The sequence below is a fragment of the Pristiophorus japonicus genome, chromosome 2 (assembly GCF_044704955.1).
Source record: "Pristiophorus japonicus isolate sPriJap1 chromosome 2, sPriJap1.hap1, whole genome shotgun sequence".
In the NCBI taxonomy this organism is placed as follows: Eukaryota; Metazoa; Chordata; class Chondrichthyes; family Pristiophoridae; genus Pristiophorus; species Pristiophorus japonicus.
The window spans coordinates 371,080,598-371,103,647 of record NC_091978.1 but is presented as its reverse complement, the minus strand read 5'-3'; the positions used below and the strand labels follow the sequence as shown (position 1 = coordinate 371,103,647).

General features: G+C 52.7%; 1 protein-coding gene across 2 annotated transcripts in view; it reads right to left on the bottom strand.

Moving 5' to 3' along the window:
- Positions 1-22,417, bottom strand: part of LOC139250738 (prostate androgen-regulated mucin-like protein 1 homolog) — a 28,025-nt gene extending 5,608 nt beyond the window's left edge. For both annotated transcript variants that reach the window (XM_070873109.1, XM_070873112.1), the window contains exons 1-2: positions 21,597-22,417; positions 2,528-3,748 (exon numbers count right to left, since the gene is read on the bottom strand). In XM_070873109.1, coding sequence (XP_070729210.1) covers positions 2,528-3,748; positions 21,597-21,639 — 1,264 coding nt within the window. In that variant the 5' untranslated portion in view covers positions 21,640-22,417. The remainder of the gene's footprint in view (positions 1-2,527; positions 3,749-21,596) is intronic.
- Between the last annotated feature and the right edge of the window lie 633 nt (positions 22,418-23,050).

Genomic DNA, 23,050 nt, shown 5'->3' with positions numbered 1-23,050 from the left:
CACCTGGAGCACTGTGAGCAGTTCTGGGCCCACACCTGGAGCACTGTGAGCAGTTCTGGCCCAACACCTGGAGCACTGTGAGCAGTTCTGGGCCCACACCTGGAGCACTGTGAGCAGTTCTGGGCCCACACCTGGAGCACTGGGAGCAGTTCTGGCCCAACACCTGGAGCACTGTGAGCAGTTCTGGGCCCACACCTGGAGCACTGGGAGCAGTTCTGGCCCAACACCTGGAGCACTGTGAGCAGTTCTGGGCCCACACCTGGAGCACTGTGAGCAGTTCTGGGGCCCACACCTGAGGGAGGATATATTGGCCTTGGAGGGAGTGCAGCGTGGGTTTACCAGAGTGATACCCGGCACTCCAAGGGTTAAGTTACGAGGGGAGATTACACAAACTGGGGTTGTATTCCCTGGGATTTAGAAGGTTAAGGGGTGATCTGATCGAAGCTTTCAGAATATTAAGGGGAACAGAGAGGGTAGATAGAGAGAGACTATTCCCGCTGGTTGGGGAGTCTGGGACTAGGGACAGAGTCTAAACATTAGAGCCAGACCTTTCAGGAGTGAAATTAGGAAACACTTCTACACACACAGGGTGGGAGAGGTTTGGAACTCTCTTCCGCAAACGGCAATCGATGCTGGGTCAGTTGTGAATTTTAAATCCGAGATTGATAGATTTTTTCTAACCAAAGGTATTAAGGGATATGAGCCAAAGGCGGGTATATGGAGTTAGGTCCCAGGCCAGCCATGATCTCATTGAATGACAGAGCAGGCTCGAGGGGCTGAGTGGCCTTCTCCTGTTCCTATGTTCCTATCAGGAAAGATTAAACAGGCTCGTTTCTCTAGAAAGGAGAAGGCTGAGGAGTGACCTGATCAAAGTCTTTAACATTATGAAGGAGTTTGATAGGGTAGGCATAGAGAAGATGTTTCCCCCTGTGGGGGAGACCAGAACTAGAGGCCATCAATATCAGACAGTCACTAATAAACCCAATGGGGAATTCAGGAGAAACTTCTTTACCCAGAGAGTGGTGAGAATGTGGAACTCGCTGCCACAGGGAGGGGTTGAGGTGAATAGTATTGATGTATTTAAGGGGAAGCTGGATAAACACATGAGGGAGAAAGGAATAGAAGGATATGGTGATGGGGTGAGATGGAGAGGGGTGGGAGGGGGCTGGTGTGGTGTATAAACACTGGCTGAATGGACAATGTCTGTGCTGTACATTCTATCTAAGTTTATATACAGCAGTAAGCTAGAGGTTGCAGAAAGTCTGATTGTAATACATCATCAACATTGCTTTTTGATACAAAAAAGATTAAGCTAAAACTTACACAAGCATCCCTTTATGTCGATGAGGAATTGAAGAGGAGTGGATTGTAGTGAGGAATTGAAGAGGAGTGGACTGTAGTGAGGAATTGAAGAGGAGTGGACTGTAGTGAGGAATTGAAGAGGAGTGGACTGTAGTGAGGAATTGAAGGGGAGTGGATTGTAGTGAGGAATTGAAGAGGAGTGGACTGTAGTGAGGAATTGAAGAGGAGTGGACTGTAGTGAGGAATTGAAGAGGAGTGGATTGTAGTGAGGAATTGAAGAGGAGTGGACTGTAGTGAGGAATTGAAGAGGAGTGGACTGTATTGAAGAATTGAAGAGGAGTGGACTGTAGTGAGGAATTGAAGAGGAGTGGATTGTATTGAGGAATTGAAGAGGAGTGGACTGTAGTGAGGAATTGAAGAGGAGTGGATTGCAGTGAGGAATTGAAGAGGAGTGGATTGTAGTGAGGAATTGAAGAGGAGTGGATTGTAGTGAGGAATTGAAGAGGAGTGGACTGTAGTGAGGAATTGAAGAGGAGTGGACTGTAGTGAGGAATTGAAGAGGAGTGGACTGTAGTGAGGAATTGAAGAGGAGTGGATTGTAGTGAGGAATTGAAGAGGAGTGGACTGTAGTGAGGAATTGAAGAGGAGTGGACTGTATTGAAGAATTGAAGAGGAGTGGATTGTAGTGAGGAATTGAAGAGGAGTGAACTGTAGTGAGGAATTGAAGAGGAGTGGACTGTAGTGAGGAATTGAAGAGGAGTGGACTGTAGTGAGGAATTGAAGAGGAGTGGATTGTAGTGAGGAATTGAAGAGGAGTGGATTGTAGTGAGGAATTGAAGAGGAGTGGACTGTATTGAAGAATTGAAGAGGAGTGGACTGTAGTGAAGAATTGAAGAGGAGTGGACTGTAGTGAGGAATTGAAGAGGAGTGGATTGTAGTGAGGAATTGAAGAGGAGTGGACTGTATTGAAGAATTGAAGAGGAGTGGATTGTAGTGAGGAATTGAAGAGGAGTGGACTGTATTGAAGAATTGAAGAGGAGTGGACTGTAGTGAGGAATTGAAGAGGAGTGGACTGTATTGAAGAATTGAAGAGGAGTGGATTGTAGTGAGGAATTGAAGAGGAGTGGACTGTATTGAAGAATTGAAGAGGAGTGGATTGTAGTGAGGAATTGAAGAGGAGTGGACTGTATTGAAGAATTGAAGAGGAGTGGATGTACTCACTCACCTGCACTCAAACTGTTTGCGGATTGCTCAGTATTCATGATGATTTCCTGGGTTGAAGGGGCTGCAGATTTCGATGTCTGCCCCGGGATTGTTGAATTCGGTTGGTGTGACGCTGGTGGTGTGACCGTTGACCCCGAAGTCAAAGAGGTGCCGATATTTGTGGTGGGAGTGATTGTTGAAGCGGTGGTCCCACCTTCCGTATGAGTAGCAGAGGATGCTGCACTGGGAATGCTCTGAACAAATGTTGATTGATTTGCAGCGATGGATGTCTGTGGTATATTCGTATTACCTGTGGACTGGGCTGTGGTTGAGGTGGCAATTGATGTACTGCTATCACCTGTGGACTGAGCTGCGGTTGAGGAGGACGCTGGTGCACTTGTAATACCTGTGGACTGGGCTGTGGTTGAGGAGGACGCTGGTGCACTTGTAATACCTGTGGACTGAGCTGTGGTTGAGGAGGATGCTGGTGCACTTATAATACCTGTGGACTGAGCTGCGGTTGAGGAGGATCCTGGTACACTTGTAATACCTGTGGACTGAGCTGCGGTTGAGGAGGACGCTGGTGCACTTGTAATACCTTTGGACTGGGCTGCGGTTGAGGAGGATGCTGGTGCACTTGTAATACCTGTGGACTGAGCTGCGGTTGAGGAGGATGCTGGTACACTTGTAATACCTGTGGACTGGGCTGCGGTTGAGGAGGACGCTGGTACACTTGTAAAACCTGTGGACTGGGCTATGGTTGAAATTGACACTGGTGTACTGCTATCACTTGTGGATTGGGCTGTGGACACTGGTGTATTGCTATCGCCTGTGGACTGGCCCAAAGTTGAGCTTGACAGTGACACACTTGTAACGTCTGTGGATTGGCTCGCAGATGAAGCCTGTTGCGGTGCACTTGTTTTAGATCCTGTCGGTTCCACTGTGACACTTGTGGTGGTCATCACTGGTGAGAATTGGTTAGTGGTGATTGAGACTGTCGATCCTGTCAAACTCTCTGTAACAGGAGACATAGCTTTGGTGCTTGCCGATAAAGTGGCTCCAGAATTGACTGTGGTGGCCATGGTTGGATCTGTGGTGCTCAGTATTGTGTTGGTTGGGGATGAAGTTTGGGTGGTAGGCTGAATAGTAGTCAACGGACTTCCTTCTGAAATAGTTCTTGATCCATTTTTAACGGACATTGTTTCTGTTGTATTTTCTCCAGCTGACATGATCACGCTTAATTCTGAAATGTAAACAAAATAAAGTTGTTGAACAGAAAGAGCTTGGAAAACAATCTTTCATCCTCGGAGAGGGTGCAGAGGAGATTTACTGGAATGCTATCAGGGGATGAGGGACTTCAGTTGTGTGGATAGACTGGAGAAAGTGGGATTGTTCTCCTTGGAGCCGAGAAGGTTAAGGGGAGATTTAATCGAAGAGTTCAAAATTATGAGGACTTTTGATAGAGTAGATCGAGAAAAACTGTTTCCAGTGGCAGAGAACCAGAGGGGGAGATGGGGAGAATGTTTTTACGCAGCGAGTTGTTGTGATCGGGAACGCGCTGCCTGAAAGGGCGGTGGGAGCAGATTCAATAGTAACTTTCAAACCGGGAATTGGATAAATACTGGAAGGGGGAGAAAATTTCAGAGCTGTGGGGAAGGAGCGGGAAGGAGTGGGACTGATTGGATCGCTCTGTCACTGAGCCGGCACAGGCACAATAGGCCCAATGGCCTTCTCCTGTGCTGTTATTCCATCATTCTATCGGTAATGTAGCGCCCATGTGTAAGGCATACCTTGAGGTGCAGGTAAAGCTAACTATGAACGAACACGGCACACGGACCCTGGAGGGGACTCAAGGGGCCGTGTATATAAAGTTTAAATCGACACTTCCATATTCCACGCATGTATATCAAGTTGTGCATGGTAATCAGTTGAAGCATTCCTATTTTTGACTCATCCACCAATGAGACGACGGCACTGGGAACAACCCGACACACAACACTCAAACGGGGCAAATCAGCGAATAAGAAATATGGGGGTCAGTAGCGCCGAGTTGCTCGGACTTTGTGAGCTAGATCGCCTGGGATTCAGCACGCCACAGATGTAGCTACACGACTCGTAAAGTGTACGCTGGACTGCAACTATCAGAAAGCTGAGTCTCTGAAGCAAGCAATGAAAGAGCTATCACAAAGCGAGAAATCATAGACAGTCCCTCGGAATCGAGGAAGACTTGCTTCCACTCTTAGAATGAGTCCTGAGGTGACTGAACAGTCCAATACGGGAACCACAGTCCCTGTCACAGGTGGGACAGATAGTCGTTGAGGGAAGGGGTGGGTGGGACTGGTTTGCCGCACGCTCCTTCCGCTGCCTGCGCTTGGTTTCTGCACGCTCTCGGCGACGAGACTCGAGGTGCTCAGCGCCCTCCCGGATGCACTTCCTCTACTTAGGGCAGCCTTTGGCCAGGGACCCCCAGGTGTCGGTGGGGATGTTGCATTTTATCAGGGAGGCTTTGAGGATGTCCTTGTAACGTTTCCTCTGCCCACCTTTGGCTCGTTTGCCGTGAAGGAGTTCCAAGTAGAGCGCTTGCTTTGGGAGTCTCGTGTCTGGCATGCGAGCGATGTGGCCTGCCCAGTGGAGCTGATAAGAGATCAAGAAAGACCTGCCTTTATTTGGGCCTTTCACGACCACTGGACGTCACACAGCGCTTTGCAGCCAATGAAGTGCTTTTTGAGTGTAGTCACTGTTGTCAATATTCCAATAACGCAAGTTAAATCAAATTCACTAATTTTATTGCAGTGTCTCTTTGCCTGTATAACTAAACTCAATTCACCCTCCTTCCAAATTCACCAAACTTATTTTTCAACTTCAAATACAAAACCCACATATTTTATTGCACTACGGCATTTGTTGCTGTGTATCTAGCAATGTGCCCACACGTTGCTTGAACTAGGTATTCACGTCTTTCACACATGTACTTTTGCAACAGCTCTCCAAGGCTATCTTATCGTTGCATAATGATACAAAATAAACAACAGTCCACCCTTCCCCACATCAGAGCTTGCTGTGCGCAAATTGGTGTTTCCTACATTATAACAGTGACCGCACTCCAAAAGTACTTCATTGGCTGTAAAGCATATTGGGACATCCTGAGGTCGTGAAAGGTGCTATATAAATGTTTTTATTTCTATTCTTTGGAAGAACAACTTCCATTTGCCATAATAACCACCTTTTGTCTAGGTGCTCTCTTTTAAACTTATGAGAATATACATTGCTCAGATAAAGCATTCAATTCCTTATATTAATCTAAATCCTTTTGTGGAAAAATTATCTTAAAATCCTTCAACAGGGCGGCCATGTATCAGCCTTGCCAAGCATTCCATTGGGATTGGAATCACACTTTCCAAGTATCCTTCACTTAACGCCTGTTTGATCATTCCCAAACACAGGTGACTTAGGCAGGCTCACATGCCTAAAAAAAAAGCAGCACAATTCAACTGGAACTGATATGTTAGAAGTTAAACATGGCTGAAAGCTAGCTTGTTGGGAAATGCATGGCCCCTTCGCAACCTTCTGTATCTCATACACGCTTTAGCTCACTTGCCCGATCATAGAAACATAGAAACATAGAAAATAGGTGCAGGAGTAGGCCATTCGGCCCTTCGAGCCTGCACCGCCATTCAATGAGTTCATGGCTGAACATGCAACTTCAGTACTCCATTCCTGCTTTCTCACCATACCCCTTGATCCCCCTAGTAGTAAGGACTTCATCTAACTCCTTTTTGAATATATTTAGTGAATTGACCTCAACAACGTTCTGTGGTAGAGAATTCCACAGGTTCACCACTCTCTGGGTGAAGAAGTTTCTCCTCATCTCGGTCCTAAATGGCTTACACCTTATCCTTAGACTGTGACCCCTGGTTCTGGACTTCCCCAACATTGGGAACATTCTTCCTGCATCTAACCTGTCTAAACCCATCAGAATTTTAAATGTTTCTATGAGATCCCCTCTCATTCTTCTGAACTCCAGTGAATACAAGCCCAGTTGATCCAGTCTTGATATGTCAGTCCCGCCATCCCGGGAATCAGTCTGGTGAACCTTCGCTGCACTCCCTCAATAGCAAGAATGTCCTTCCTCAAGTTAGGAGACCAAAACTGTACACAATACTCCATGTGTGGCCTCACCAAGGCCCTGTACAACTGTAGTAACACTTCCCTACCCCTGTACTCAAATCCACTCGCTATGAAGGCCAACATGCCATTTGCTTTCTTAACCGCCTGCTGTACCTGCATGCCAACCTTCAATGACTGATGTACCATGACACCCAGGTCTCGTTGCACCTCCCCTTTTCCTAATCTGTCACCATTCAGATAATAGTCTGTCTCTCTGTTTTTACCACCAAAGTGGACAACCTCACATTTATCCACATTATACTTCATCTGCCATGCATTTGCCCACTCACCTAACCTATCCAAGTCACTCTGCAGCCTCATAGCATCCTCCTCGCAGCTCACACTGCCACCCAACTTAGTGTCATCCGCAAATTTGGAGATACTACATTTAATCCCCTCGTCTAAATCATTAATGTACAATGTAAACAGCTGGGGCCCCAGCACAGAACCTTGCGGTACCCCACTAGTCACTGCCTGCCATTCTGAAAAGTACCCATTTACTCCTACTCTTTGCTTCTTGTCTGACAACCAGTTCTCAATCCACGTCAGCACACTACCCCCAATCCCATGTGCTTTAACTTTGCACATTAATCTCTTGTGTGGGACCTTGTCGAAAGCCTTCTGAAAGTCCAAATACACCACATCAACTGGTTCTCCCTTGTCCACTCTACTGGAAACATCCTCAAAAAATTCCAGAAGATTTGTCAAGCATGATTTCCCTTTCACAAATCCATGCTGACTTGGACCTATCATGTCACCTCTTTCCAAATGCGCTGTTATGACATCCTTAATAATTGATTCCATCATTTTACCCACTACTGATGTCAGGCTGACCAGTCTATAATTCCCTGTTTTCTCTCTCCCTCCTTTTTTAAAAAGTGGGGTTACATTAGCTATCCTCCACTCCATAGGAACTGATCCAGAATCTATGGAATGTTGGAAAATGACTGTCAATGCATCCGCTATTTCCAAGGCCACCTCCTTAAATACACTGAGATGCAGTCCATCAGGCCCTGGGGATTTATCGGCCTTCAATCCCATCAATTTCCCCAACACAATTTCCCTACTAATAAGGATTTCCCTCAGTTCCTCCTTCTTACTAGACCCTCTGACCCCTTTTATAACCGGAAGGTTGTTTGTGTCCTCCTTAGTGAATACCGAACCAAAGTACTTGTTCAGTTGGTCTGCCATTTCTTTGTTCCCTGTTATGACTTCCCCTGATTCTGACTGCAGGGGACCTACGTTTGTCTTTACTAACCTTTTTCTCTTTACATATCTATAGAAACTTTTGCAGTCTGTCTTAATGTTCCCTGCAAGCTTCTTCTCATACTCCATTTTCCCTGCCCTAATCAAACCCTTTGTCCTCCTCTGCTGAGTTCTAAATTTCTCCCAGTCCCCAGGTTCGCTGCTATTTCTGGCCAATTTGTATGCCACTTCCTTGGCTTTAATACTATCCCTGATTTCCCTAGATAGCCACGGCTGTGCCACCTTCCCTTTTTTATTTTTACGCCAGACAGGGATGATCAATAGAGAATATAAAGGGGTGAGATTTCTCTTTACAGCTGTACAAAGCTCTGCTCAGACCCTGGCCGGAGTCACTGCGTCCAGTCCTGGGCCCTGCCCCTCGGGGAGGGTATATCGGCCTCGGAGGGGGGGCAACGCAGATTCACCAGAATCATACCCCGGGCGTGGCGGCATCCTACTCCAGGGAGCAGCACGTGCTGGAGCAGGAGAGCAACGGCAGTGAAGAGGGACATCACCAAGATCCAGGTCTGTGATTGGAGTGTGGGCAGGTACAGCAGGAGCGGCGAGGTCGGGACGAAGGAGCGGCGAGAGATTGTAGAGGGACGTGATCGGGGCCCAGGAGAGGCGCGAGTTTGGGTCCCAGGAGAGGCGAGGGCCCAGGGGCAGCACGGGCCCAGCCCACACTGCGATATGTGAGCGCACTGGGTCCGTGCAGCAGAGCTGGTCTCCAGTCGTCCTGGTTAACCCTTGTCACTGGACCAAGACCTGGCTCTGTCAAGCCCCGTGTGGTGGCTGGTGTGCAACGGTCACCCCACGTTAAAAAAATCCACCCACAGGCATCTTCCACCCTTCAGGATTTAATTTGGACCTGGAATATTAGGTCATTCATTGAAACACCTGTGAACTTTTTGATGTGGAAGCAAGTCATCCTCGACTCGAGGGACGGCCTATGATGATGATGATGACCCGGCCTTAAAGGGTTAAACCCCGAGGACAGGTGGCACAGACTGGGCTGTGTTCCCTCGAGTGTAGAAGATTAAGGGGTGATCTAATCGAGGTGTTTACGATGATTAAAGGAGTTGATGGGGTCGATCGAGAGAAACTATTCCCTCTGGTGGGGGGAGTCCAGAACAAGGGGGTGTCACCTTAAAATTAGAGCCCGGCCGTTCAGGGTGATGTCAGGGAGCACTTCTTCACACAAAGGATGCTGGGAATCTGGAACTCTCTCCCCCAAAACGCTGCTGGGGCTGGGGGAGGGGCAATTGAAAATTTCAAAACTGACATTGATAGGTTTTTGTTGGTTATTAAACAGCCGCGATCTCATTGAATGGCGGAACAGGTTCGAGGGGCTGAATGGGCTCCTCCTGTTCCTATGTGACTTGACCTTTATGTCAACCTGTCCACGCTATTCTCCAGGTTAATCTACTTAGAAACATAGAAATTTACAGCGCAGAAGGAGGCCATTGCGGCCCATCGTGTCCTGCCCCGGCCGACAATGAGCCGCACGGCCCTCGGTCAGCAGCCCTGAAGGTTACATATAAACCTATGAACAATGGCGGAAAGGCAAAGAGCACCCAGCCCAACCAGTCCGCCTCACACAACTGTGACATCCCTTATACTGAAACATTCTACACTCCACCCCAACCGGAGCCATGTACTTCTTCCGCAAACAACTCTACTTGTGTCAAAAGCTGTACTAACAGTGCTACGCTTCTCTCTGGCCACGTACCATCCCCTTCCAGTTAAAGATTTGTCACCTTGCTCGTCTCTCGCAAGAACATAAGGAATTAGAGCAGAAGTCGGGCCATCGAGCCGCCACTTCTCCAAACGGGGAGAGCCACTGCACAACTCTGGAGCCAATTTCCGTGGCGCCCACTGGGCCACGAGGGAGGGTTTCGGCCGGGCCACAGCGGCCGCCATTGCCGCGCCAACTGTAAAGGCCAGCCGAGAAAAAAAACAAAGATGGCGGCCGCAGTGCAAGGCGCATTCCCGCCCCCGCCGTCCACAGCGCCGCGACCTGCAAAACAGTCGGCGGCATCGCTGCGCGCCAACCTCGCTCCCGCGGGGCGATGACGTGCGTGCGCCAGCCCGGGGCGCAAATCGCGGGGCGCCTATAGCACAATGCCCCCCCCCCACCACCACCAAACCTCCGGGGCAAATTCCCAGGAGGAGCTATCGACCGCTTCCCCCACCCCCCACCAGCGATAACCTCGCTGCGCCCCAATAGTACCCCCGGAGGCGTTATCGACCCCTTCCCCCTGGCGATAACCTCGCTGCACCCCAACAGTAGCCCCGGAGGCGTTATCGACCCCTTCCCCCTGGCGATAACCTCACTGCACCCCAACAGTACCCCCGGAGGCGTTATCGACCCCTTCCCCCTGGCGATAACCTCACTGCACCCCAACAGTACCCCCGGAGGCGTTATCGACCCCTTCCCCCTGGCGATAACCTCGCTGCACCCCAACAGTATCCCCGGAGGCGTTATCGACCCCTTCCCCCTGGCGATAACCTCGCTGCACCCCAACAGTACCCCCGGAGGCGTTATCGACCCCTTCCCCCTGGCGATAACCTCGCTGCGCCCCAATAGTACCCCCGGAGGCGTTATCGACCCCTTCCCCCTGGCGATAACCTCGCTGCACCCCAACAGTACCCCCGGAGGCGTTATCGATCACTTCGCCCTGGCGATAACCTCGCTGCGTCCCAATAGTGCCCCTCGGAGGCGTTATCCACCCCTTCCCCTGGCAATAACCTCGTTGCGCCGCAATAGTGCTCCCCGGAGGCGCTAATGGGGCTATATAAAAGGACAATTTCTCCCCCAGACATAAGTGAGCCTGCCAGATTATTCTCTGCCCTTCGAGCTCAAGCAATCCTTTGCACAATGAGAGCAACTTTTCAGTTTCAGTTTCTAATCCCTGCAAATCATTAGAAACTTTTCAAGAACTGAAACTCATTCTTAGTCTAGTGTTACGAGCTGGAGCCTGTGCTATGCATGAATCTATGCGCGAGTTGATCACACGCTCACTCTGAACCAGCCGGTTGAAAGATTTGAAATCCACGCCAAGGATGTAAGCTCATAATCCAAAATGATTTCTTTCGGAAAAACTGAGAACCCCCATCGGCCCTCTCGGGTGGACATAAAAGATCCCATGGCCACTATTTCTCAGAGGAGCAGGGGAGTTATCGCTGGTGCCCTGATCGCAGATGATCTGGGTCATGATCACAGTGTTGCGTGTGGGAGCTTGCTGTGCGCAAATTGCCTGCCGCGTTTCCCACATTACAACAGTGACCACGCTCCAAAAAGTACTTCATTGGCTGTAAAGCGCTTTGGGACGTCTTAGAATCTGGGACTCTATAGAGAAGGGAAGACGGAGAGGTGATCTGATAGAGGGCTTCACGGTTATGAAAGGGTTCGATAAAGTAGACGTGGGACTTTGTTGCCCGCAAATTGGCCGTTATAGAAAAATACTTCGCAATTACTTAGTTGGCTGTGAAGCTCTTTGGGACATCCTGAGGTTGTGCACAGCGCTATAGAAATGTAAGTCTTTTTTCCTTTCTCTGTCCTGCTGGAGGTGCTGTCCTTTGGATGAGATATTAAACCAAGGATCAGTCTGACTGTTCCGGTGGCTCAAGTGAAGGCACTATTTAAGAAAATAAGAATTAGGAGCAGGAGTCGGCCACATGGCCCCTCAAGTCTGCTCCACCGTTCAATAAGATCACGGCTGATCTTCGACCTCAACTCCACATTCCCGCCCGATCCCCATATCCCTTGATTCTGCCAGAGTCCAAAAATCTATCGATCTCAGCCTTGAATATACTCAACGACTGAGCCTCCACAGCCCTCTGGGGCAGGGAATTCCAAAGATTCACCACCCTCTGAGTGAAGAAATTCCTCCTCATCTCAGTCCTAAATGGCCGAGCCCTTATCCTGAGACTGTGACCCCTGGTTCTAGACTCCCCAGCCCGGGGGAAACACCCTCCCTGCATCTACCCTGTCAATCCCCCTCAGAATCTGGTATGTTTCAATGAGATCCCCTCTCATTCTTCTAAACTCCAGAGAATATCGGCCCATTCTACTCAATCTCTCCTCATAGAACAACCCTCTCACCCCAGGGACCAATCTTCGTTGCACCGCCTCCAAGGCAAGTATATCCTTCAGTATATTTAAATAAAGGATAGGCGGGGTGAAATTCAGCCGCGCCTCAGTTGGGGCGGTAACTCGGGCGGAGCGGTAACTTTAGCGCCTTGAAAGAGTTTGCGCCTCCCGCCCAGAAATTTGTCGGAATCAGGCGAGGAGCTGAAGGTGGCACAAAATCAGCCGTTACGCACTTGACCTGCAGGGGGCACTAACGAAAATACTGGTGCTAAATTTAACCGACACATTGCGCATGCGCAGAGCTCCGATTGCGATTGCTGAGTAAAGCCGAGTTTTAAAGGCGTGGCGAGTTTCAAAATCACTTGGTTTCCAACCCGCGTTGTTACGCCTGTCTGCCGCTGCGCACTGGGAGGCTCCCGCACCGTGCTGTGTGTAAACGTTGCACCGACTGTGACCTCCGAGGGAAACGCTTCCTCAGCCCCTTTAAGCACCACCAGTTACCGACCCTGCAAGCCTGGACCCACTGTTTCTCCAGACGTTGTTGTTGGCGGCCGGGGCGTTGCACCAGGACTGACGTCTTGATTGGAGCGAGCGTTAGCAGCCGGGCGCTACTCGTTTGCAAACCCGCTAAAAAACCTGTATCGAATTTTCCGTTAAAAGCTGCTCGCCCTGTCGCTAAGCTCTGGGCGCTAACTCAGGCTATAGACAACAGAAATTCCAGCCAGGAGCTATCCTGGGTAACAATTCTTCCTCAGACAATACCATGGGGCACAAAAAAACAGATGAACTGATTACTCATCCCACCGGCTGTTTGTGCGATATTGGTGGTCCCTGTACAGACCAGTTGGGTTGAATGGCCCCTTCCTCTGCTGTACATTCTCTGTAACATAGTTGCCTGGTTTGCCTACAGAACATCTCATGCACCTCAAAGCAATTCCTTGCCTGCAAAGTGCTTTGCGATGCGATTAGGTGCTGTATAAATGCTAATGTTGTTTTATGATAGTAATTTATTGCTTGCTAGGTACCAGGAATGAGGAAGTCCATTCACTTCAAAGGATCAGAGAAAGAGAAAGTCCATTTCTGATTTAGGTTCAGGAAGTCCAACTAATATAACGTTGGCATGGGAACCATTTCCCCATGAGGTAACAAAGTGTGGAGGGTCGTTACCAACAGATAAACACAATGTATTAATACTGACAGTGCTAGTCAGCAAATCTACGTACTGAAATAATTACCAGAAAGAAGGAAAGACTTGCATTTATATAGCGCCTTTCACGACCACCAGACGTCTCAAAGCGCTTTCCAGCCAATGAGGAACTTTTTGAAATGTAGTCACTGTTGTAATGTGGGAAACGTAGCAGCCAATTTGCACACAGCAAGCTCCCACACACAGTGATGTGATAATGACCAGATCATTTTTTTTTGCTATGTTGATTGAGGGATAAATATTGGCCCCAGGACACTAGGGATAACTCCCCTGCTCTTCTTCAAAATAGTGCCGTGGGATCTTTTATGTCCACTTCAGAGGGCAGACGGGGCCTCGGTTTAACGTCTCACCCGAAAGACGATACCTCCGACAGTGCAGTGCTCCCTCAGCACTGCCGCTCCGACAGTGCGGCACTCCCTCAGCACTGCCCCTCCGACAGTGCGGCACTCCCTCAGCACTGCCCCTCCGACAGTGCAGCCCTCCCTCAGTACTGCCCCTCCGACAGTGCAGCCCTCCCTCAGTACTGCCCCTCCGACAATGCAGCACTCCCTCAGTATTGCCCCTCCGACAGTGCAGCCTCTCCGACAGTGTGGCGCTCCCTCAGTACTGCCCCTCCGACAGTGCAGCGCTCCCTCAGTACCGCCTCTCCGACAGTGCGGCGCTCCCTCAGTACTGCCCCTCCGACAGTGTGGCGCTCCCACAGTACTGTCCCTCCGAGAGTGCGGCGCTCCCTCAGTACTGTCCCTATGACAGTGTGGCGCTCCCTCAGTACTGCCCCTCCGACAATGCGGCGCTCCCTCAGTACTGCCCCTCCGACAGTGCGGCGCTCCCTCAGTACTGCCCCTCCGACAGTGCGGCGCTCCCTCAGTGTTGTCCCTCCGACAGTGCGGCGCTCCCTCAGTACTACCCCTCCGACAGTGCGGCACTCCCTCAGTACTGCCCCTCCGACAGTGCAGCGCTCCCTCAGCACTGCCCCTCCGACAGTGCGGCACTTCCTCAGCACTGCCCCTCCGACAGTGCGGCGCTCCCTCAGTACTGCCCCTCCGACAGTGCGGCGCTCCTTCAGCACTGCACTGGAGTGTCAGCGTAGATATTTCGTACCAGGATTAACGACTAAAGTATACTATTCAGGGTAAATTTGTGTTTAACTAACAATAATTCCACTAACATGATTCTGAGGATCACAATAGAAACCATCAGTCAAGTAACCTCCACACTATCACCAATAACAACAACTTGAATTTATATAGCGCCTTTAATGTGGTAAAACGTCCCAAGGAGTTTCACAGCAGCGTTGTCAGACAGAAGAGATATAAGGACAGGTGACCAAAAGTTTGGTCAAAAGAGGTAGGTTTTAAGGAGTGTCTTAAAGGAGGAGAGAGAGGGAGAGAGGCGGAGAGGTTTAGTGAGGGAGTTCCAGAGCTTGGGGCCCAGGCAACAGAAGGCCCGGCCACCGATGGTGGAGTGATGAATTTCCCATGTGGCAGTTATACTGCTCTGTGGTGCAATGACTGACACAGAGTGAAGGTCATTAATTTGATTCATGCTCTGGTTTATGTGAATTATTTCGTCCACTGCATGGCATTTGAATAAGTAATCTGCCTCGCCCCTCCAAAACAATTTGGAGTGAGTTTGTCAAAATCCACTCCCTTTTATATGAAATCACAATTCAAACTCTTTGGATAATTCATTTTCATTCAGTATTCAGCAGCAAATGTTCAGTGGGTGAATTTCCATAGGGATTCTCCCGCTTGCCTGTTTTAGCTTCAGTCGGCATTTACGCCATTTCCGCAGGATTTCAGAAGCTTTTCCGTGGTTACGGTGGAAAATCGGGTGAAATGGCACGGACATTCACCCCACCCCGCCATAGCTTATAACCACAACCATAAATGCAGAGTCACGCAGACCCGTGACCTAACTCGCACCGTCCCGCTCACCCATCACCCACTGTGCTCGCTGCCCCGTGTCCTAACTCACACCGAGTCCCGCTCACCCATCACCCACTGTGCTCGCTGCCCCGTGTCCTAACTCGCCCTGAGTCCCACTCACCCATCACCCACTGTGCTCGCTGCCCCGTGTCCTAACTCACACCGAGTCCCGCTCACCCATCACCCACTGTGCTCGCTGCCCCGTGTCCTAACTCGCACCGAGTCCCGCTCACCCATCACCCACTGTGCTCGCTGCCCCGTGTCCTAACTCGCACCAAGTCTCGCTCACCCATCACCCCCTGTGCTCGCTGCCCCGTGTCCTAACTCACACCGAGTCCCGCTCACCCATCACCCCCTGTGCTTGCTGCCCCGTGTCCTAACTCACACCGAGTCCCGCTCACCCATCACCCCCTGTGCTCGCTGCCCCGTGTCCTAACTCGCACCGAGTCCCGCTCACCCATCACCCACTGTGCTCGCTGCCCCGTGTCCTAACTCACACCGAGTCCCGCTCACCCATCACCCACTGTGCTCGCTGCCCCGTGTCCTAACTCGCACCGAGTCCCGCTCACCCATCACCCACTGTGCTCGCTGCCCCGTGTCCTAACTCGCACCAAGTCTCGCTCACCCATCACCCCCTGTGCTCGCTGCCCCGTGTCCTAACTCACACCGAGTCCCGCTCACCCATCACCCCCTGTGCTCGCTGCCCCGTGTCCTAACTCACACCGAGTCCCGCTCACCCATCACCCACTGTGCTCGCTGCCCCGTGTCCTAACTCGCACCGAGTCCCGCTCACCCATCACCCACTGTGCTCGCTGCCCTGTGTCCTAACTCGCACCAAGTCTCGCTCACCCATCACCCCCTCTGCTCGCTGCCCCGTGTCCTAACTCACACCGAGTCCCGCTCACCCATCACCCCCTGTGCTCGCTGACCCGTGCCCGAACTCGCACCGAGTCCCGCTCACCCATCACCCTCTGTGCTCGCTGCCCCGTGTCCTAACTCACACCGAGTCCCGCTCACCCATCACCCCCTGTGCTCGCTGCCCCGTGTCCTAACTCGCACCGAGTCCCGCTCACCCATCACCTACTGCGCTCGCTGCCCCGTGTCCTAACTCACACCCAGTCCCGCTCACCCATCACCCCCTGTGCTCACTGCCCCGTGTCCTAACTCGCACCAAGTCCCGCTCACCCATCACCCACTGTGCTCGCTGACCTACATTGGCTCCCGGTCCGGCAACGCCTCAATTTTAAAACCTTCATCGTCGCTATCAAATCCCTCCATGGCCCTCGCCCCTCCCTATCTCTATAATCTCCTTCAGCCGCACAACCCCCCGAGATCTCTGCGCTCCTCTAATTCTGCCCTCTATCACATACCCGATTTCCATCGCTCAACCATCAGTTGCTGTGCCTTCAGCTGCCTGGGGCGCAAGCTCTGGAACTCCCTCCCTCAACCTCTCCACCTCTCTTTCATAGAATCACAGAAGTTTGCAGCACGGAAGGAGGCCATTCGGCCCATTGTGTCCGCGCCGGCCGACCAAGAGCTACCCAGCCTAATCCCACTTTCCAGCTCTGGGTCTGTAGCCCTGTAGGTTACGACACTTCAGGTGCACATCCAGGTACTTTTTAAATGTGGTGAGGGTTTCTGCCTCTACCACCCTTTCAGGCAGTGAGTTCCAGACCCCCACCACTCTCTGGGTGAAGACATTTCCCCTCAAATCCCCTCTAAACCTCCCCCACTTACTTTACATTTGTGCCCCCTGGTTGTTGACCTGTCTGCTGAGGGAAATAGGTCCTTCCTATTCACTCTATCCAGGCCCCTCATAATTTTATACACCTCAATCAGATCTCCCCTCAGCCTCCTCTGTTCCAACAATACCAGCCTATCCAATCTTTCCTCATTCCTAAGATTCTCCACTCCTGGCAACATCCTTGTAAATCTCCTCTGTACCCTCTCCAGTGCAATCACGTCCTTCCTGTAATGTGGTGACCAGAACTGCACGCAGTACTCCAGCTGTGGCCTAACCAGTGTTTTATACAGTTCAAGCATAACCCCCCTGCTCTTGTATTCTATGCCTCGGTTAATAAAGGAAAGCATTCCGTATGCCTTCTTAACCACCTTATCTACCTGGCCTGCTACCTTCAGGGATCTGTGGGCATGCACTCCCAGGTCCCTCTGTTACTCTACACTTCAGTGTCCTACCATTTAATGTGTATTCCCTTGCCTTGTTAGCCCTCCCCAAATGCATTACCTCACACTTCTCCAGATTCAATTTCATTTGGCACTGTTCTGTCCACCTGACCAGTTCATTGATGCCACACTGTCGGAGGGGCAGTTCTGAGGGAGTGATGCACTGTGGGAGGGGCAGTACTGAGGGAGTGCCGCACTGTTGGAGGGGCAGTACTGAGGGAGTGCCGCACTGTCGGAGGCGCAGTACTGAGGGAGCGCCGCACTGTTGGAGGGGCAGTACTGAGGGAGCGCCGCACTGTTGGAGGGGCCGTACTGAGGGAGCGCCGCACTGTTGGAGGGGCAGTACTGAGGGAGTGCCGCACTGTCGGAAGAGCAGTATTGAGGGAGCACCGCACTGTCGGAGGGGCAGTACTGAGGGAGTGCCGCACTGTCGGAGGCGCAGTACTGAGGGAGCGCCGCACTGTTGGAGGGGCAGTACTGAGGAAGCGCCGCACTGTCGGAGGGGCCGTACTGAGGGAGCACCGCACTGTCGGAGGGGCAGTACTGAGGGAGTGCCGCACTGTTGGAGGGCCAGTACTGAGGGAGCGCCGCACTGTCGGAGGGGCAGTGCTGAGGGAGTGCCGCACTGTCGGAGGGGCAGTACTGAGGGAGCGCCGCACTGTCGGAGGGGCAGTACTGAGAGAGCACCGCACTGTCGGAGGGGCAGTACTGAGGGAGCGCCGCACTGTCGGAGGGGCGGTACTGAGGGAGCGCCGCACTGTTGGAGGGGCAGTACTGAGGGAGCGCCGCACTGTCGGAGGTGCCGTCTTTCGGATAAGACATTAAACGGAAGCCCCGAATGGTCCCTCAGGTGGATGTAAAAGATACTGCGGCACTGTGTTGAAGAGCTGGGGAGTCATCCCCGGTGTCCTGGCCAATATTTATATCTCAGCCAACCGATGATCTGGTCATTATCACAGTGCTGTTTGTGGGAGCTTGCTGTGCGCAAATTGCTTGCCGCGTTTCCCACATTACAACAGTGACCATACTTGAAAAAGAATTCAATTGGCTGTAAAGTCCTTTGGGCTGTTTGAGGTCATGAAAGGCAGATTCTCCCTTTGTGCAGTGTGTGTGTGAAGACACAGTCTGGCAAGATACAGATAAAACGGTGCAACATTTGGGTGTAGTTTCGAGTGGGCAATATGGATAAGAGCATCTGTAACACTCATATATCCCATCGCCCGCAGTCACCATCCTTCCACAAACAGGTGCTGTGATCGATATCCGAGACCCCCAACTGTCAAATCTAAAACCCGCCACAAGTTACAAACTCGATGGTGATCGAAATATGAATCCATTCGACTCTTAACCCATTCCGACCTGCAAGCTTAACTCTGTTTCTCTCTGCACAGATACTGCCTGAACCACTGTGTGTTACCAGCATTATCTGTTTGTCATTGTACTTCATTGGCTGTAAAGCGCTTTGAGACGTCCGGTGGTCGTGAAAGGCGCTATATAAATGCAAGTCTTTCACATTTCAGCATCCGCAGTATCTGTGCCGTGGCTCAGTGGGCAGCACCCTCGCCTCTGAGCCAGAAGCTTGTGGGTACCAGGGACTTGAGCACAAAAAAATCTAGGCTGACACTCCCAGTGCAATACTGAGGGTACGTCGCACTGTTGGAGGGGCAGTGCTGAGGGAGCACCGCACTGTCGGAGGGGCAGTACAGAGGGAGCGCCGCACTGTCGGAGGGGCAGTACTGAGGGAGTGCCGCGCTGTCGGAGGGGCAGTACTGAGGGAGTGCCGCACTGTCGGAGGGGCACTGCTGAGGGAGGGCCGCACTGTCAGAGGGGCAGTACTGAGGGAGTGCCGCACTGTCGGAGGGGCAGTGCTGAGGGAGTGCCACACTGTCGGAGGGGCAGTGCTGAGGGAGCGCCGCACTGTCGGAGGGGCAGTGCTGAGGGAGTGCCGCACTGTCGGAGGGGCAGTGTTGAAGGAGCGCCGCACTGTCGGAGGGGCAGTGCTGAGGGAGGGCCGCACTGTTGGAGGGGCAGTACTGAGGGAGCGCCGCACTGTCGGAGGGGCAGTACAGAGGGAGCGCCGCACTGTCGGAGGGGCAGTGCTGAGGGAGCACCGCACTGTCGGAGGGGCAGTACTGAGGGAGCACCTCACTGTCGGAGGGGCAGTGCTGAGGGAGCACCGCACTGTCGGAGGGGCAGTACAGAGGGAGCGCCGCACTGTCGGAGGGGCAGTGCTGAGGGAGCACCGCACTGTCGGAGGGGCAGTACTGAGGGAGCACCTCACTGTCGGAGGGGCAGTGCTGAGGGAGCACCGCACTGTCGGAGGGGCAGTACTGAGGGAGCGCCGCACTGTCGGAGGGGCAGTACTGAGGGAGTGCCGCACTGTCGGAGGGGCAGTGCTGAGGGAGTGCCACACTGTCGGAGGGGCAGTGCTGAGGGAGCGCCGCACTGTCGGAGGGGCAGTGCTGAGGGAGTGCCGCACTGTCGGAGGGGCAGTGTTGAAGGAGCGCCGCACTGTCGGAGGGGCAGTGCTGAGGGAGGGCCGCACTGTTGGAGGGGCAGTACTGAGGGAGCGCCGCACTGTCGGAGGGGCAGTGCTGAGGGAGCGCCGCACTGTCGGAGGGGCAGTACTGAGGGAGCGCCGCACTGTTGGAGGGGCAGTACTGACGGAGCGCCGCACTGTTGGAGGGGCAGTACTGAGGGAGTGCAGAACTGTCGGAGGGACAGTACTGAGGGAGCACCGCACTGTCGGAGGGTCAGTACTGAGGGACTGCTGAACTGTCGGAGGGACAGTACTGAGGGAGCGCTGCACTGTCAGAGGGGCAGTACTGAAGGAGCGCTACACTGTCGGAGGGGCAGTACTGAGGGAGCGCTGCACTGTTGGAGGTGCAGTACTGAGGGAGTGTTGCACTGTCGGGGGGGCAGTACTGAGGGAGCGCCGCACTGTCGGAGGTGCCGTCTTTCAGATGAAATGTTAAACCGAGCCTCCGTCTGCCCTCTCAGTTGGATGTAAAAGATCCCGTGCTACTATTTCAAAGAAGAGCAGGGGAGTTACCCCAGTGTCCTGGGGCCAATATTTATCCCTCAATCAACATTACTAAAACAGATTATCGGGTCATTATCACATTGGTGTGTGTGGGAGCTTGCTGTGCGCTGATTGGCTGCCGCGTTTCCCACATTACAACAGTGACTACACTCGAAAAAATACTTCATTGGCTGTAAAGTGCTTTGGGACATCCGGTGGTCGTGAAAGGCGCTATATAAATGCAAGTCTTTCTTTTGTTTGTTTTATTTAGCCTTTTAACTTGACCTGTTTATGGCGAGACGTCAACTGATGTATCTGCCACCTCCTTAACCTTAACGCTCACAGCTATCATGTGCTCATATGGTAATGCTCTGTTACTGTTAGTTTATCATTGCTGTCACGTTTTATTGCCTGAGTTCAACCACCCAGCCGAACACAAACTCATCACTCTGATCTTGCAGGACGTTAAAGTGCATCTCCTTTGGAGTCAGGCTGTTAAAGACAGCAACTTGCATTTGTATAGCGCCTTTAGTGTCCAAGGTCCTTCACAGGAGTGATTATCAGACAAAATTTGACAGCGAGCTACATAAGGAGATATTAGGGACAGGGGATCAAATGCTTGGTCAAAGAGGGAGGTTTTAAGGAGGGTCTTAAAAAAGGAAAGAGAGGCGGAGAGGTTTAGGGAGGGAGTTCCAGAGCTTGGGGCCCAGGCAACAGAAGGTACGGCCACCAATGGTGGAGCAATGGAAATCGGGAGATGTGCATGAATTGGAGGAGGCAGAGATCACAGAGGGTTGTAGGGCTGGAGGAGATTACAGCTTACTTCCCTTTCCTTCCATCTACACACCCCCTATCCATCCAGATACCCCCCATATCTATCTCTATACCCCATATCCACCTAGATACTACCATATCCATCCAGATACCCCGCCTCCCACCATCCAGCCAGAGACCTCATATCCATCTACACACCCCCATATCCACCTGGATACCCCCATATTCTGCTATATACCCCAATATCCATCTACACATCCCCATATCCACCTCGATACTCCCGTATCCATCCAGTTACTCCCCCACTATTCATCCAGATAGCCCCATATCCTTTTACACACACCCTATCCATCCAGATACCTCCATGCCCACCTGCACTGGAAGACTCACTTGATTTGCGGTTGAATGGGTGGGTGTTCAGAGACGGGCTGACTTTGGCCAGATGCCCAATGACTCCTTGCATCGACTCACCTGCGGTCAGCAGCAGTGCCATCAGAGCCAGTTTGCGGAGCATCGCTGCGGGAGCGGGCGGGCGGGGAGCCCAGATCCCGGGGCGGAGTGTCGATGCCCGGGGAGAGAGGAGAGCCGCTAGGTGTCAGAGTCCCGATACAATCCGGAGTGTCCCCTCTTCCTGCAATCCCCAGTGGGATCCGCGGCGGGACTGTGCCGCTCTGCTGGGATCCCGGTCTGGTCCTGGTCTGCTGGGATCCCGGTCTGGTGGAATCCCGGTCTGGTCCTGGTCTGCTGGGATCCCGGTCTGGTCCTGGTCTGCTGGGATCCCGGTCTGGTCCTGGTCTGCTGGGATTAGTAGTCTCAGTGATCCTGGTGCCTTGTGATCCCGCTGCAGTATGATCCTGGTCCGGTGGGATCAGTACTCTCTGTGATCCCGAAGTGCTGGGATCCTGATGTGCAGGGATCAGTCGACTCTGTGATCCTGGTGTCCTGTGATCCCGGAGCAGTGTGATCGAGCGGTGTGATCCCGGAGTGCTGTGCGGTGTGATCCCGGAACGGTGTGATCCCGTTCCGATGGGATCAGTGCTCTGTCCTGTGATCCCGGAGTGCTGCGATCCTGATGTGCTGGGATCAGTAGTCTCTGTGATCCCGGTGCGGTGGGATCCCGGTCTGACGGGACCAACGCTCTCTGTAATCCCGGGACGGTGTGATCCCGGTGTCCTGCGATCCCGGAGCGGAGTGATCCCGGAGCACTCTGATCGAGCGGTGCGATCCCGGAGCGGCGTGATCCCGGTGTCCTGTGATCCCGGAGCGGAGCGGGAGCAGCGCTCTGTGCCGGTGCTGCGGGCTCTCTCTCTCTCTCTCTCTCCGCCCTCTCGCTGCCGGTTATGGGCAGTGACGCCTCTTCCACCCCCAGCCTGGCTCCCCCCACCCCAGGGGGAGAGTGTGTCTGTCCCTGCCCCAGGGGGAGAGTGTGTCTGTCCCTGCCCCAGGGGGAGAGTGTGTCTGTCCCTGCCCCCACCCCAGGGGGAGAGTGTGTCTGTCCCTGCCCCAGGGGGAGAGTATGTCTGTCCCTGCCCCCACCCCAGGGGGAGAGTCTGTCTGTCCCTGCCCCAGGGGGAGAGTATGTCTGTCCCTGCCCCAGGGGGAGAGTGTGTCTGTCCCTGCCCCAGGGGGAGAGTATGTCTGTCCCTGCCCCCACCCCAGGGGGAGAGTGTGTCTGTCCCTGCCCCAGGGGGAGAGTATGTCTGTCCCTGCCCCCACCCCAGGGGGAGAGTCTGTCTGTCCCTGCCCCAGGGGGAGAGTGTGTCTGTCCCTGCCCCAGGGGGAGAGTGTGTCTGTTCCTGCCCCCACCCCAGGGGGAGAGTGTGTCCCTACCCCCACCCCAGGGGGAGAGTCTGTCTGTCCCTGCCCCCACCCCAGGGGGAGAGTGTGTTCCTGCCCCCACCCCAGGGGGAGAGTGTGTCTGTCCC